The 17,875-nt window shown below is 41.5% G+C and overlaps 1 protein-coding gene across 2 annotated transcripts in view; it reads right to left on the reverse strand.

Annotated features, from left to right (window-relative positions):
- The window catches only part of LOC127233098 (Golgi pH regulator), a 42,817-nt gene that overhangs the window by 17,846 nt on the left and 7,096 nt on the right, over nucleotides 1-17,875 (reverse strand). For both annotated transcript variants that reach the window (XM_051199505.1, XM_051199506.1), the window contains 6 exons: nucleotides 14,360-14,419; nucleotides 13,026-13,129; nucleotides 8,378-8,484; nucleotides 7,723-7,824; nucleotides 5,613-5,733; nucleotides 4,344-4,424 (listed from right to left, as the gene is read on the reverse strand). In XM_051199505.1, the coding sequence (XP_051055462.1) occupies nucleotides 4,344-4,424; nucleotides 5,613-5,733; nucleotides 7,723-7,824; nucleotides 8,378-8,484; nucleotides 13,026-13,129; nucleotides 14,360-14,419 (575 nt within the window). The remainder of the gene's footprint in view (nucleotides 1-4,343; nucleotides 4,425-5,612; nucleotides 5,734-7,722; nucleotides 7,825-8,377; nucleotides 8,485-13,025; nucleotides 13,130-14,359; nucleotides 14,420-17,875) is intronic.

Genomic DNA, 17,875 nt, shown 5'->3' on the forward strand with positions numbered 1-17,875 from the left:
GATTATGGTGAAACAGTGTTTATCCTTTGGTGAATGGCCTTCTTTCCATTAAGCAAAAGGTTTTGCAGGTTTGTTCAGGTTGTTGTGTGCACTAGCGGTTTGTTCATTTTTATTTTTAAATAACATTACACAGTAAGGCTGTACCAGTGTTTTTAACTACTCACCCATGAAAACTTATTTCTAGTTTGGGGCTTCTATAAATAAAGCTGCTAGAAACATTGCTGTATTCATTTTTGTATGAATATAAAATTTTATTTCTTTGCATGGATACCCACTACAATTTCTGGACTTGAATACTGGCATAATTATTTTTGTTTTAAAGGAGAGCTAGATTGTATTCTAGTTTCTCCCACATTTGTACCAGCAACTCACATCAGGCCTGTTTTCTGCACCCTTGCCAACTAGCATTTTGTGTCATCACCATTATGTGTGTGTGTGTACGTGAGTGAATCTGTGTGTGTGCACGTGAATAGATCTGTGTGTGTGTGGGCGCATGTGAATATATCTGTGTGTGTTATGTGTCTGTGTGAGTGTGAGTGCGCACATGAGTGATCTGTGGGATCCAGAAGAGGTCTCAGATCCCCTGGAGCTAGAAGTACAGGGGGTTATAAGCTGTCTGAGGTGGTGATGGGACTAAGCATGGGTTCTATGCAATCACAGAATGTGCTCTTAATTGCTGAGCCATCTCTCCAGCCCACTGTCACCAAGTTTTTATTTGAGTCATCCTAACTGTGCATTAACCTTACTGTGGTTTTAACTGCATGTCCCCAGTTACCTACTACTATGTCGAGTGTCTTTCCACAATCCCAATCCCATCCCAATGTTTGTTGCCCACATTATACTGATTATGCTGTTGTTTTTAATGTGAACTTCAGAGGCCTTTCTACTTCTAAAGTCTTTTCTCAAATACTTTCTCCCAGCCTGTAGCGTGTCTTTCCTCCTTCTCTACTTAATCCTCTGCAAAGCAGTTTTTTAATTTTGGTGGAGTCCAGTTTATTCACATTTTGTTGTATGGACTGTGTTTTGGGATTAAGTGTTAGAATTTTTGCCTAGCTCTACATCTCAAAGAATTTTTTTCCCCCGTAAAAGTTTTGTAGTTTTATACTTTACATCTAAGTTCAAGGTCTGTTTTGAAATCATTTTTCTACATATTGTGAAACTTAGATTTGGATTTCTTTCAGGGGAGGAAAAGGTCTATAGATTTACTGCTTCAGATTCATTTGGTAAAATACCTGTCTCTCTGAACTTTCTTTGGATTTGCATTTTTGTAGTAACTCCCATTTCTTTCACTAGTTAATATCATGCCTTCCTTCATCCCTTTGAATGAATCTATGCTAATTCTTCAAGTCTTGCTAAATCCCCATCATCTGGACCCATCCGGAGTTAGTTTCCATTGCTATTTGTATGTGGAAACGCTCAGTCTCATTTCTTCACAGCCGAGTTAGTTTTGGACAGAGACTTGCTTTGCTAGATATGTGTGGGCTGTGGGATCTTTTCCCCAAGTACTGCAGAGTGTACTGGCGGATAGCTAGCTCATCCAGGCACCTGCTAAGAACACCAGAGAGATTTTACAGCCATACTTGAGAACTCTCTTTGGTTCTTTTCCTTACAATCTTCCCAAACTTCTAACCACCAGTCCTGGGCTCTACCTTCTTATACCTCATGCCAGAAAGCTTTCCGTTCCTGTCATCTGAGTGTGTGCCCAGCGTGCACAGACCTCAGGCAGCCATTCAGGCAGAGGAAACTTGCAAATCTAAGAAGCATGTGGGTGGCTACCAGGGATAAGCTTCTTGGGTTCTTTGGAGCTTCCTGTGTTCATGGACTACTGAGTAAGGCAGGATTCTGGGTGGGGCAGACATTTAAATTGTGGGGCTTAGACCTCTAGCATCCCTGGTTCCAACACTTCACTTTTGTTTTCTAGGTATTCTGCTAATCTGAACTCCATGGAGTGCACTTAAAACAATAACGCCAGAAGCTTCTAGCAGTTACTTGATGCTCTTGTCAATTTTTTTCCTGCTTCTGTTCATTTACCAGTGACTTCAAATACTCATCGTTAAGGTTCTCTGCAGAAGCATTTGCTTGACTCACACTGCTAGCCCTGGCAGCTTCCTCTACCACTGATTTAAAACATTGAGGGCTGATGGTTAAGGTTCCCTCAGATGCATGTTGTCCCCATCTGGGTCAGTTTAAGAAAGACAGCCTAACAGCATCTGACTTCAGGCAGAGGTTAAGACATGTCCTCCACACCACCCCATCTTGCCCAAAACAGATACTATCCTTGCGGGCCACTGTGCTGTGCTCCTCCACTGTTAAATCTAAAGTGGCCTCTGGTCACCACTCCTCCCCAGCTCGGGGTCTTTGCCAAGAGGTTACTCTACATTGTGCAAAGTGGGAGAGTCTCAGGGTTGTTAGCTGTTTGATGTCCCTTAGCTCCGGCGGGAGAAGGCTGTGCTGATCAAGTCCAACTGAGCATCTATCTAGTTAAGTGAATCTTACCCCAAACCACTCTTGATCCCGACCAGACAAGGGTTTACAGAAGAACCGGGCAGCGATGAGCCTGAGTCAGAGCCAATTCCTAACCACAGTTAGTATAAGATGGGTGAGAGGGTCCATCTACAACCGCCTTAGGGCTGATTCTACCTTACTATCAGTAGTGTCTTTTCATTAACAGAATATCACAAAAGGGATAATAACCTTGGGGACCAAAATAATTCATATATATTCACTTCTGAATAGTCTTTTTTCTTTACTCCTATAGACTTATGTGTAAAATATAAGTGACAAGTATGTAAGTAAATGTATAGCTACATGCCTAGCTTTCATACTTCAGTAAAGACACATACAGAGACAAACATGACTCAGTAAATTGTCATTCTTATGTCTACTGCTGTCTCTTCCATTAAGGTTTCTCTGACTTGACTATGGACCAAAGTACAGAAATGTGCTGAAGGAAGGAATATGAAATACAAAACTACTTGTCAATTCAAAACTCACTACTGGTCATATGTGGATAAAAGTTTAACAATAATAAGCTCATGAACATGTGGTCTAGTGTCTAGCAGAGACTGTTTCCTAAGGAAAAAAATAAATGAGCTTATGGAAACAATGAACTCAATACCTTTGCTAGGTACGATCCACTCTTCTTAGAGGCTGCATGAGTCTTAATGCATTGCCATGTCCTGTCTGTCTGCTGTGTGTGTGTGTGTGTGTGTGTCCATGCTCACTGATGCACACTTTGTACCCTTCACAGGCTCTGATCTCCTGATCCTCTTGTCTCTGCCTCACAAGTGCTGGAGTTACAGGCGTGTGTCTCATTTCTTCATTTTTTTTTTTTACATGTGAGGAAATAAAGGCACAAAGCACAGCACCTAGTTCAAGGTCACAGTCTAAGGAATGACAAAAGATTCACATGCAGATAGTTGATTTCAGAGAGCTTTGCAGGTCCACTGTGACACAGATCCTTGGGAAACATGCACGGTGGAAGTACTTTTTTGGGTAGTTTTTACATAGCTTTTTGATGATTTATTTTGTTCTCAGTCTGAAACATTCTATTGTAGAAGGAAGGGTCTCAGAGCTGCTATAATTCTGAAGACACAAGACTCCAAGAAGTCCCTCCTCTCCTACGGCCACTGCTGGAGGAAGGAGTGTGCGCATGTGTGTGCACACAGATGGGTGGCCTTCGGGAGAGAAGTGCCTTGAGGCTGCAGGGTTGGGGCTCTACCGTTAGAACTTGATGAGGTGTCACCCACACTGGAGTGAGATGTTGAGTGACGTAACTCCCCGAGTCACCTGCACCCCTTAGTAGAATCTTAGTAGATTCCCAGGCTCACCAAGCTGGACTTAGCTGGAGGCCTCTGCTGTCTTGGCCCTCTCTAGCTAGGATGGACAGGAAAACATAACAAAAAATAAAAACAACAATGGCTAGAAGACTTAAAGGAACCTTAGGTAGTTGGAGAAAAATAAGTAACAAAAAACTCAAGTCAAGCAAGGAAAGGTTTGTAAAAATGTGGGACAACAGCCTTAAAGTACCTGTCCTTGTCCTCTGCACAGTGGCACTAAATAAATGTATGGAAAAGCAATTAAACAAAACAAAACACCCTCCAGATATCAAACATCATTCTAGCAGTTGATCTAAAGGGAAATGTTGAAATCCAGAAAGTAGAACTTGAGACTCTTCTTCACCAGAGGCGAGATCAAGTCTTTGATGGCGCACAACCCTGTACTGAAAAGGAGCGAGGAGACGCCTCCAGCCCTTTACAGTGATCGCAGGGCGCCTCCAGCCCTTTACAGTGATCGCAGGGTGCCTCCAGCCCTTTACAGTGATCGCAGGGTGCCGGCCTCACCTTTTCTTCTTGCTTATGATCATGTCCATGGTCTGCAACAGTCGCCGTTCCAATGCAAGGATATCCGTGTCAGTCACATTCCTGCAATGAGCAAAAACTTAGCCATGTTTTGGGGTCTCGCCCATGTGCATCATACCAACCATCTGTCGAAACATAAAACCCCATTGTTACTCAACAATCCAAGAACCTGCTTTTCTAGAAAATATTAAAATGCCTCCATTAGGCTAAAATGCTTGTACTGCTGCTTCTTATAGTTAATTTCTCTGTTATCCTAGAGCAGCGGAGGGTACCCCGAGCCATCAGTCTTTACTAGCTTTGGCCCAGACGCATTTAAAATGTGCTTAGTGGCTAGAAAGATGGTTTGGGGTTAAGAGTACTGGCTAGGCATTTATGGCACACACCTTTAATTCCAGCACTTGGTAGGTAGAGGCAGGCGGATCTCCGTGAGTTTGAGGCCAGGCTGGTCTACACAGTGACTTCTAGGACAGTCAGAGCTATAAAGAAAAATCTTGTCTTCAAAAACAATAACAACATCAAAAAAACTGAAACAAAACCTGGAAAACAAACCAACCAACCTGGGGATTAAAAAAAAAAAAAGGGTACTAGCCACTACTGCAGAGGACCTGGGTTCCTCTCACCTATATGGTGGCTCAAATGTCTGTAACTCCAGTTCCAAAGCAGCATCTGAGGCTCTTTGTGGGCATCAGGCATACAAACAATCCACACATACACACACTAGGCATATATACAATGCACGTTACATACACACAGGCACATCAAGCAAACATACAATGCACATACATACACACAGGCACCCATACACATAAGCATTTTTAAATTGGCAATGTTTTCTACTATTTGAGGTTAAGGAGGAACCAGTTTACTGAAGTTGGGAGTTCACACTGTTGCCCATCGGAAATGTGCATTTAAATAGCATGGGCACAGGCCCATGAAATTTGCCACTGAAAAAAATAAAGGACCCAGATATGGTGGCACATGCCTGTAGTCCCAGTGTCCAGGGGGTTGAGGTTGGAGAATCTAACATAAGGCCAATGTGGGCTACTTGCTGAGTTGCTGTTTCAAAAGAAATGAGAAAACAAAACAAAAAAACCCCGACTTGTTAGAAAGGCTTCCAACAAACACCCACAGATACAGAGGAAGAGAAGAATAAAAAAGCAGTCCTATATCTAATATGTGAATATTAAAAATGTGGCATAACACACACATCCCAGTAACAGTGAAAAAGAAAAGAAACAAAGTGTGCATTACCTAAGGAAGTAGGACATGTATGTGTACGGGCAGTTGACAGCACCAAATCCGGAGAGCAGGGCCATGAGCGTCACCCCAATCACGCCCACTCGGCTGATGAGTTGTTCTATGGACAAGATCCCTAAAAACATAAACACATCAAGGCCAGGCAATGCACAAAGAGCAGCTCAACCTGAGCCACAAAAGCCAACATTATTTAAAATACCAACCAGTACTGCAGTTTATACAGTCTTGTACAACTTGTGTTTTAGATTTATCATGTGTGTGGGTATTTTGCCTGTGTGTATACCTGGTGCCTGCAGAGGTCAGAAGAGCATTGGATTTGCAGCAACTAGTGTTACAAATGGTTGTGAATCACCACATGGGTGCTGGGAACCAGACCCAGGTCCTCTGCAGGAGTAGTGAGTGCTTCTAACCCTGGAGCCAACTCTCCAGCAGGCAAGCATATTTTTAATTATTAATGACAGGCTGCTGAACTTTGCTTTTGCTTATTATTCGAAATGCTGTAACAGATATTGCTATTTATTTTTAAATATAGTTAAACTATATATGCTTCAATTAAAATTGTTTATGTATTACTTTATTAATTTGCTTACTTGTTTGCATTCACTCATACCACAGCACACATGTGGTTAGAGGACACGTGGGAGTTAGTATTCTCTTTCCACCATGTGGATCCTTAGAGATGGATGGAACGCAGTTCATGAGGCTTGGCAGTAGATTCCTTTGCCTGCTGAGCCATCTCATCAAATGGCTATGTACTTTTAGAAACTACATGTTTTCTCTGACCCAAATAAAGGGAAAATGTTCTTCCCCAACTCCAAGCTATCAGGTACATATGGAAGGACATTAGGTGTACAGACTGTGTGATGTGTTCACATGAAGGACGTTAGGAGGCGTGCAGGCTGTGATGGGTACACACAGACAGGTGTATAGACTGTGATATGGACACATGGAAAGACATTAGGAGGTATGTTGATTGTGATGTGTACACACGGCTGTGTAGGCATGGAAAGACGTCAGGAGGTATGTTGATTGTGATGTGTACACACGGCTGTGTAGGCATGGAAAGACGTTAGGAGGTATGTTGATTGTGATGTGTACACACGGAAAGACTGTGTAGGCATGGAAAGACGTTAGGAGGTGTGTAGGTGTGTAGACTGTAGACACTGGTGCCCTTGGCATTCATTCCTTTTCAAGCTTTTCCTCCTGCACTACAGGATCTGGAAAGCACAAAGCTCTCACATTCCCAGACTTTCTTGAAGCTAAGGCTCAAGTGTTTGTAGGTTTCACCAAACTGGCATGCTCATGTGAGACATGAACAGTGTAGGGTGGAGAGCAGCTGGGCAGAGGCTCTGCTGCTGGTCCACCAGTTAAGAGCACCAGCTGCCAGGCCTAACGACCTGAGTTTGATCTTTGGGATCCACATGGTAGGAGAGAACTGACTCTTCAAAGATGTCCCCTGACCTCCACAGGAGTGTCTTGGCATGTGCAAACCCACCCACAAGTGTCAGGCTCTCCTATCAGGAAGGCCTGCTCTTGAGAAAAGTGACACCCAGACACCCCCTCTTGCTTCCCTGCATTTCTTGGCTGTCGTGAAGGGTGCTGCTTGTGCCACGCGCTCTCACTATAATGCGCTTTCTTGCAACACATCCAAAAGCAGTACAGCAACTGGCCATTGATCGAAACCTCTAATACTGTCAGGTAAATCTCTGGTTTTTACACTGATTAACTTTTGTTACTGTAGCAGAAAGTTGACTGGCATCCATGTGCACCCTCTAATTCCTATGCAGCTGAACTAGCATTTGCTGCCCTTAGAAAGAAGGAAAAAGTTAGCAGGGCAGTGATGGCTCATGCCTTTAGTCCCAGAACTCGGGAGGCAATGCAGGCGGATCTCTGTGAGTTTGAGCACTGCCTGGTCTACAGCACAAGTTCTAGGACAGGCTCCAAAGAAATAGAGAAACCCTGTCTCAAAAAACCAAAAAAGGAAAAAGTTGATTTCAAAGTCAGATACTTTTAGAGAAGTAACTTGCTCTATTTCTCATAATCAAAGTTTAAGTGGTTATTTTTTAAATTAGAAAATGAAACAACCTGCTCTGACTCTACTCACCATGCTTTGGGCTGAGGATGGGAAATGGATCCCCCAGCTTCCAGAAGAAATACATAAAGGTCAGCCACAGGAGACAGGAAAAGAGCAGGCGCTGCTTATGCACTGAGAGAGGACACGGGACTTTTAGGTAGAGCAGCTACTAGACAGCTTATTAAAAATTCGAGTTATGCAGTTAATATGCAAATGATGGAACTACACAATTCTTTGCAAAAGCATTCTTACTGCAAAAAGATTTGCAAAAAGATCCTTAGAAAATCTTTTGTGTGTGTGCAATTAGAACATTTTATATTTTAGTTAAAAATTTCTTCTCTTACTCAGTTTTTAAAAATACTGCTTTCATTTATTCTTTGAAAATTTTCATATTTTTTGATGATACTCTTTTTCTTCCCCTAACTCCCTCCCAGATACTCCCCAATCTTTACAAAAATGTTGCTAAAATTACAATGAGTTCAAGGAGACATTGTAGTAGAAGCAGAAATAAATCTGTGGCAGGAGACACAATCTACTTTCAGACAGAATTCATTTTACGTCTGCTTTAAGATGCTGTATGTCCCCAGACACCAGTATAAAAATATAGAAATTAAGCTGCCTGTAATCTACTCCCATTAACACGTATCCCAATCTATGAGCTGATGTAAGAAGGCAAAATACTCACACAGTTGGATGTTACTCACGATAAAATAACCAATGTAGAAAGGTACCATGAAAACCAGAATGAGCAGAATTACACACAGGTTCATTTTCCAGTGAAAATAACGGGAGCTGAAATCAACATTAAAGACATTTGGAGGGAAGGTGGGCAAGTCTCATTCTGTTAGTACTCCAAGGGCCCCTGCTCTTGGAGACAAACTGAATATGTCCCATCTACCCTGTCAACTAGGCCTTTGTGACTTACGCTTATAATCCCAGCATTTGGGAAGAGGAGCTAGGACTGTGAATTCAAGGCCAGCTTATGTAAAGATGTATTGCATTTGTATCGTTGTTTAACCTGAATGGCAAACAGCTAGGCAGGAGAAAGGACAGGCAGGGTTGTCAGGGAGAACAGGAGGAGGAATTTGGAGAACGAGAGAAGGGGAGGGGGTCGAGGGAACAGGACATCACTCCTGGGGCGAGAACCCCGGCAGCCGGCAGCCAGCAGACAGGAGAGGCAGTGAAAGTAAGAGACACAGAAGGAAAGAACAGTTAAAAGCCTGGAGGCAAAAGGTCGATAAAGAGAAACAGGTTCATTTAAGTTAAAAGAACTAACCAGCTAGGCTGAGCATTCATAAGTAAAAAGAAGTCTCTGTGTCATGGTTTGAGAGCAGGTTGGTGGCTCAAAAGAAAAAGCCTGGTACAAACAGAATTAAAGGAAAGCTTAATCATACACACCTATAGTTTCAGGACTTGGAGGTAGAGGCAAGATAATCACAAGGCCAGCCTTTGTCACATAGTAAGTGTGAGGGCTACCCCAGACTACATGACACTCGGTCTCGAGTCTCAAAACCAAACCAAAACAGGGCTGGTGAGATAGCTCAGTGGGTGAGTTTGATTCCTGGGACCACATGATGGAAGAGTACTGACTCCTGGAAGTTGTCCTCTGATTTCTACATGTATGCAAGGATCTGTGTGTGCCCCCCCATTATTAAAAGCAATACAAATTTAAATAAAAAGAATGAAAGGAAAATAAATGTTAATAGTAATTCTGAGCAACAAAGACTCAGAAATTCTTTTGTAGTGTGATCTAAACATTTAACACGCACACCTTTCATTAATACTTATAAAATATATTTTATAATTTTATTTTATATTTATAAATATATAAGTATAATTATAAAATATCTATTAAAGTTTTTATGCAGGGTATGGTGGCACACATCTTTAATCCCAGCACTCAAGAGGCAGAGGCAGTAGATTTTTATGAGTTTGAGGTCATCTTAGTCTATATTGTAAGTCCCAAGCTAGCCAGGATTATATAGTGAGACCCTCTCTCAAAATAATTAAGTAAAAAGAAAATAAACTTAAAATGTAGTACTTTTATTTTTTTACAACAGCTTTTTGGAGAAATAATTTACCCACTTGAAGTGTATAATCCAATGACCTTTAGTATATTCACAGATCTGTGTAGCCATGACCTTAATTATTTTATTTAACCCTATCATATGTGGTCTATTTTTGTTTAGCTGTTTTCACTTAGTATAGGGTTTTGCAAGGTTCATCCACATTAAGCATCTATAAATAGTTCATCTTTTTAGTGATTGAGTAAAATTTACCCCATTATTTGTCAATTCAGTAGCCAACATATCCTTGGGCGTTTTAACTTTAAATTATTATAGTGATGCTAGGAACATTATGTCAGGTGTAACACGGCCATGCTCTTATTTCTTTTCACACAGAGATGGAATGCAGTGCCAGGCCATGGCGGAGTCTGTATTTACCCCCTGGAGTCACTGACACTGTCCCCGGCAGGACATGAAGGGCCCAGGTTTCTTGGGCTCTAATACCAGTTGCTGCTGCATGTCTTCAACTATCTTGGTGAAAGTACTCCGGCACTGTGGTTTTGACTGTGTTTCTTTGGTGTTTGTTGATACTGACCATCTTTTTGTGTGCTTATTGGCCACCTGTCTGTCATCTTTGGACAAATGCCTATTCAGACCTTCTGTCTGCTTTTTATATTCTGTTCTCCACCTTCCCTTTTGTGGTACTGGAGATTGAACCTAGGGCCTCGTGCATTCTAGGTTACTCTACCATGCAACTATATTTTCTGACCATTGTATACTTTTTAACTGTGCTACTTTTACTACTGAATTATAAGAGCTCTTTATATGTCCCAGAAAGAAATTCCTTATTAGATAGGTGGTTTGAAATAATTTTCTCCTGTTCTTGGGATGGCTATTCATTTTCATAGTGTCTTTTCAAATTACTGAGTTCAAACTCAGGCCTTATTGCACAAAAGTGGATAAATGCTTGGGTGGCTTACTAAGATGTGGAAAATACAGGATAAGTAAATAAACTAGGGAATAAGGAGAAAAGAGTGGATATGGTAAAAGGCAGGTAAACACTGGACTGGTCCCCATGGCTGTATGAAATAAGAGTTCTGCAAACTTGCTATGGGTTGGATACAAATTTAGCTTTACATTGTCTAATAATTTGTGTGAAATAGTTGATTTTATCAGACAGATACATTGTAGTGTAAGAAAATAACCAAACTAGCCATAATTACTACTGATTTATTACCCAGACAATGAGATTTCCCCCAAAGACTTCATAGGATTTAACTTAACAATGTCCTGAACAATATCCTTCCCAAAGAAATTTGTATGGGTTACAGAGGGCTCTCCATACTTTTTCCCTTATTATAGATGGCAGACACCAGGAACAAAGAACCTGTGAGTAACAAGGAGCTTACAGGAGCAAAGTCATTTTGTGTAAAGTGTTTGCACTGACAGACAGTGCTTTGCTCTCTATAACAACCCAGCAGACTCCAGCTTCAGCGGCGCTAATCCCTGCACTCTAAACTAAGGCACGTGGGCAATGGGCACCAAAGTAAGACTGTTTCTAACTGTACAGGATTAATTATGAGTTACAAGTATAGGGGCACAATGCACCACAGACAGCAGGTGTGTTCTTTCCACTACTACTTCTTAGCTCTATGGTCCACAGTCTGTGGAGCAATGTTCACAAAGATGTTCCATTGGGGCAGGGCTGGAGCTGTTTGTTTATGCACTGCCTACGGCTGCTTTGGCTTTACAATGGCAGACTGAGTGTTATGGCAGACACCCTACTGATGGGGGATGCCCTTCTGTATATATGTTTCTCTTATTGGTTAATGAATAAAACACTGTTTGGCCAATAGAGACAGGAAGATAGGTGAGACTACGAGAGGAGAAGAATTCTGGGAAAGGTAGGCAGAGAGGTGCAGGAAAGAGATATCAAGTAGAGCCCGGGAAGATAGGATGCACCAGCTGTTCTCCAGTAAGATAAGGCCACTTAGATCAAAGACATGAGTTAGTAAGAGAGAGCTAGCCAATAAGAAGCCCTAGCCATCAGTCAACAGTTTTATAATTAATGTAGTGTCCATGTATTTATTTGGGGCTGAAGTGGTGGTGGGAACCTGGCAAGACAAGAAACTCAACAACAACGGCTTACAATGTCTGAAATATTTACTGGCTGGTCCTTCATAGAAAAGTTTGCTAAATTCTACTCAGAGAATGGTAAAACATCCATGTTGTGACAGTGCAATTTAGCAAATAGCATAAAAACTACTTGTCCACTCTCCACAGCTCATCCAGACTAGGTCTGGATTATTAAAGATCAAATCTGGAAGTAGGCAAGTCACGGCAGTTCTATACCAAGCTCCAGGAGGCACTTTATTAGTTCAATCCGCCTGACTATATAAAATTAACCAAGATGGTTAAGATGGAAGAATAAGAGATCAGTCTTCCTTCAAGTCCTTAAACAGCTGAGGAATTTTGATCTTTTCAAGTATCGGTCAAGTTGGGGGGCATGGCTAGCATTTAGTCAGAGACTCTGAGAAACAGAAAGCTGTTAGGAGTGAAATCCAAGACAGAGGCTTCTGTAGCCCTCATACTCAGTGGGTTCTGCAGAGCTAATGATCAGGGCAATTTCCCCTAGAGCCTTCTGTGCTGAGCCTGTTACTAGTAGCCATACTTTTGGTGATCTGTGGTGATACTTTGTTTATGATGTAACAAATAAAGCTTGTCTGAAGATCAGAGTGCAAAGCTAGCCACACTAGCTAGCCATAGAGGCCAGGTAGTGGTGCACAGCTTTAATCCCAGAACTTGGGAGACGGAGGCAGACAGATCTGTTAATTCAAGGCCACCCTGAGCTACACGGAACTGATCCAGTCTAAAAAAAGAAACAGAGCTCACACAAAGGTGATCTTAGCATATGGGATCCAATGCCTTTAATCCCAGCATTGGGGAGGTGTGATGGCTGGGCAGAGAGAGGACTATAAGGTGGGAGCAGACGGGAGCGCAGCGCATTCTGAGGTTTGGTGGAGACAGATGCAGTCTAGAGATACAATCTGAGGACGGAATGGCCCCTTTGGTCTGAGGTGAGGTTAGAGCTAGTGGCTGGCTGCTTTGCTTCTCTGATCTTTCAGGTGTGCCCCTCCCCACTAATATCTGGCTCTGGGCTTTTATTATTAAGAACAATGAGAACTCATGCTACAGTGATCACTGCAGCTCCCAAGACTAACCTATAGCTACATGGTAGATATTTTCCACCATGAGATCCAAGTGACCAATCTACTGTAAATAAAGGGCAACACACTTCTGGGGTAAGGAAGCAGGATTGGCACTTACCTGCTGTTCAGAACTCCCAAGATTTCAAAGATGATAAGCTCAAACATGGTGCACGAAAATGCAAAAGTCACGGAGAAGATCACCTGCACGACATACTGACGCACCTGTCAGAGGCCAGACGTAGAAGCCAGTCATTTCCTTGTCTGAAATTTTGAATCGATAATTTTCCAATGACAAGTCCGAAAACCTGTGTAGAATTCTCCAGTCTTTAAAGCAGACACTTGGGTTAAACGATCCAAGTGGGCAGTACTTGGAGTCATGGCTGTTTCCTACTGGAATCTTCTTGTGGTTGGGGAGTTTAAAGCACAAGAGGATGGAATGACTGGGCCACAAGCAGCATTTAGATTCCCGATGTCAATGACAAAAGAAAAAGACTGAATGCATGTTCTTGGATGCTGCAGAGCTCACATCAGCTCTGGAACTTTCCTGAGAGGCCTTATAAGATACAGATTCTTTGGAATCTGGGCTCTTCCAGATAGTTCCCAAAACTCCCGAGGAGGCTTAATATGGAACATCTTAGAAATGGCCCCAAAGTGACCAGATAACTAAGTACTAAAAATTATATTAGAAAATGGCCAGCATAGGCTACCATTCTCTTTTGAATTCAAGGCTTACAATAAGAACCAGAGTGGCTTTGGGACTTGGGTATTAATTTAAACTTGAAGACTGGCAATTGTAGATTAAAAGGGAAATTTCCAGGCATTAGAAATTAAATATCCTCCTGAAAATATGCATCTGCTTTTGGTGTATATGGCTCCAATAACTAAGGAATGGCCTTCCTTGTTCTTGGTTGTTTGTTTATTTTTTCTTTTAAATCACCTAAACCAGTAGGGTGTGGTGGTACAAGCCTGTAATCCCACTACTTGGGATTTTGAAGCAAGAGGATTGCTACGAGTTACTGGTCAGCCTGAGCTATATAGGCAGTCCCAGGGCAGCCTGAGTTACACAGCAATATCCTGTGTCAAAAAAAAAAAAAAAAAAAAAAAAAAAAACAAACAAACAAACAAAAACTGTGATAAGTTAGTACGCAGATAGATAAATCAATCTCTTAGCAAAGCCTAATCATACTACGTAGTTTCATAACTGTACATTCCTGATTGGCACTGATTTCCTATCTGAGGAAGTGAACCCAATCTTTTTGTTTTGTTTTGAAGACAGAGTTTCTCTGTGTTGCCTTGGCTGGCCTCAAACTCAAGAGATGTGCCAGCCTCTGCCTCCCAAGTGCTAGGATTAAAGGAATGCACCACCACACCACCTGGCAATCTTTTTAAAACTGTTAATATTTTTCTTGTTCCATTCTAAACAACCTAAACCATAAAATGGTTTCTTCTTACCTCATAGTCCTTAAACAATTGACGCATGAAGAAAAGCCACCCGAATCCAAAAAACAGTATCTGGGGAGAAGAAAGATAAAATGTCAAGATACATTTTCTTTTGACAAATGCCTTATAGAAATTATTTTATGATAAAATGTCTGCTAACTCAATAGTTATTTTTAGAGATTAAAAATGAGATCCACTTATAACATTGGAAAGAGACACTTAGATGCTCTTAGAATTTTTAAATTATTCATTGTATAGAATGAGTTTTAAGGTAGACAAAAAATGGAATACATGTATTTTTCCATAATGCTATAAAACCTGTTTATAAGCTAGAGAAGTCAGTAAACAAACACGGGCTTTACTCAGTGTCAGGCTAGTGCCATGGGCCATGTGCTAACCAAGCAGAATGTCAACCTTCACAGAAGTAAAGCTGTTTATTCCCCAGGAAAAGAATCCCAGTGCATTATGCTTCTTATAGCTCTCCTAATTGATCATGAAATGTTTCTGTACAGGACCAATTCCAATTCCCAGTTGCCTAATTATCTGTTATCTGCATGTTCAGGAAAACCCAGCCAATTGCAGTTTCCTTTAGATATCAATGATAATTGCGAACAATAGCTCAGTCCAAGCCCTACTGGACCATATCTTGTCTACCCCCTTATATCTGTTCAGCCTCCTGTTTCCACAGAATACACCTATTATCTGCTGGTGCTAGCACCCTGCACCCAAGTTATGGATTTCCATATTCTTTTCTTACACCTTACTCCAACAAGCTTCCAGGGTTACAAATACTATAAAAGCTACAACTATAGAAGTACCCAGAATTCAGGGCAGGTCTTACTTACATAGTTCTGTCATTAAAGCAGGAAACAGGGCCAGCAGTACCTAAACCACAGTTTTTGTTTGTTTGTCCCATTACACACCCCCAACCCCTGCCCCCAGACAGGTTTTCACTATGTATCCCTGGCTGTCCTGAATCTCACTCTGTAGATCTGACTGGCCTTGAACTCACAGAGATCTGCTTGTCTCTGACTCTTAAGTGCGGAATTAAAGATGTGTGCCATCACCGCCTAGCCAATCATTCTTAAAATAACATATAAAAACCAAAAGAGCACAGGCTCAAACCAGACAAAGCCCTAGCAGTGAGAAGGGGAAGTGGACATACAGTCCCACCCCTAACCAAGAAGCTATTTGCAATTGACACCTGCTAGAAAGGAGAAAATAAGTTTTCTCCAATGGAGGTAACGCGTATATCAGCCACACTCCAGGGCATTGCTCAGGAACAGTTTGGCCAACACACAGGAGACACCATGCTTTGTTTTGTTACTTTTTGCCTTACCGATTTTCTTGTTTTGAGAAAACAAGCATACTTTTGGGCCAGCAGGGAGGTGAGGAAGATCTGGGAAGTTGGAATCAAAACATATTGTATGAAAAAAAAATAATTAGCTAGGATAGAAAGAAATGTGCTTCTAGCAGACGTGTCACAATAAAGTGACTTCCCACCAGATGTCGCTGAGAAGTCTCTCTGAGAGTGATGCCAGGGTGCTCTGAGGTCCAAAGCAGGATGGGGAGCTCGCTGTGAAGCCAGTCCATGAGTGAGCCAGGGGACAAGGGAAACCAATACTGACAGCAATAGTGGCTGCTGCAGCCCCAGACACAACAGCAACCAGCCTGAGGCCTGGTCTCTGGGAAACCCTGATCCTGGGGCCCTGGCCTCGTGAAAGCAACCGACTGTGCTGGTAGTGTCACCAGGCAGCAGCTTAGAGAAGAAAACATGGAAACAAACAAACAAACTAGGCATGCTCAAGAGGTAGAAGGCAAAGAGCGCAAGGAAGTGGCTCCCAGGTTGGTTTGGATGTCCAAGGGCACAGAGCTTCCTCTTAGAAAGATGGGGTTTGCAAAAGACACAAGATGATAATAAGCATTCAACCCCCCCCAGGCAATCTTACAGAAGGGACCCAGATTCTGAGTCTTTGTACCTTGAAGACGAAGATGGGTTTTAAGAGTTAAATGAGAACGGAATACTAAAGATGGGAATATTCAACAGAAACTTTTCTTCAAGTAATAGGATGATTTAACTGAAAACTTACCCACAATACAGTCTGGACTCTAATTCCCATTACCACCTCAGTTCCTAAACATGCAAAAGTCATTTGCTTTATTTCAGAGATGCAGGGATGGCTCAACATACACAAGTCAATATGTGTAATAAATTGCACAAGTGAACTTGAGGACAAAAATCACATGATCACTTTGATAGATGCAGAAAAAGCCTTTAGCAAAAATCCAATATATCCCCATGGTAAAAATCATAGACTGAGGGACTGGAGAGAATATAACTCAACATAATGAAGGCTATATATGACAACCCACATTAACCTCACTTTAAATGGAGAAAAACCTGGGCAATGCCATTTAAATCAGGAATGAGATAGGACTGCCCACCATCCCTACTCTTTTTCAATATAGCTCTCAAACCATTAGTTGGAGCAATAAAGCAGGGAAGGAAATTAAAGGGATACAGAGAGAAAAAAGTTTAATTATTTCTATCTGCAGATAAAATATCATACTTAAGAGATTCCACAAAGTCTACCAGAGAACTCTAGAGATTATTAACAATTTCAGCTAAGTGGCAGGATACAGAATAAATGTATACAAATCAATACATTTTCTATATGAACAGTAAACATTGAGAAAAAATCATGCACACTCCCATTCAAAATAGCTTTAAAGGAAATAAGGTGCCCAGGAATAAGCCTAACTAAGGAAGTGAAAGACCTCTATAACAAAAGCTTTAATTCTCTCAAGACACTAGAAAATGGAAAGACAGCCCACGGTCATGGATTGGTAGAATTAAAATTGTGAAAATGACCATTATGCCAAAAGTGACTTACAGATTCAATGTAATCCCAATTAAAAAAAATCCCCATTTCATTCTTCACAGAAATACTAAAACACTTTCCTAAAATTTATTTGAAACCACAAAATACCGAGGATAGTCAAAGCAATCCTGAGCAAAAAGAACAATGCAGAGGGATTACCATCCCAGACTTCAAGATGTATTACAGAGTATAGTACTAAAAACAGTATACTGGCACGTCGAAACAGACATGCAGGCCAATGGAACAAAGTAAAAGACCCAAACATATAAATAGAGCCATATGATATATGACAAACATACCAAAAACATACACTGGAGAAACAATAGCATCTTTAACAAATGGTGCTGGGAAAACCACATGTGGGATGCCCACAGATAGAAGAATAAAATTAGACCATATCTATCACCTTGCACAAAAACTAAGCACACATGGATAAAAGACCTCGATGTAAAACCTGGAACATGGAAACTGCTAGATGAAAATATAGGTTGTATCAAGGACTTTCTGAACAGGGCTCCTTTTGCCCAGAGATTGAGGAAGGCAACTGAACAATGGGACTTCATCAAAGTAAAAGGTTTCTGCACAACTAAGGAAACAACCAGGCAGAGGAAGCCACAAGGGGGAGAGAATCTTTGTCAGCTACATA

The sequence above is a fragment of the Phodopus roborovskii genome, unplaced genomic scaffold (assembly GCF_943737965.1).
Source record: "Phodopus roborovskii unplaced genomic scaffold, PHOROB, whole genome shotgun sequence".
Taxonomy (NCBI): Eukaryota; Metazoa; Chordata; class Mammalia; order Rodentia; family Cricetidae; genus Phodopus; species Phodopus roborovskii.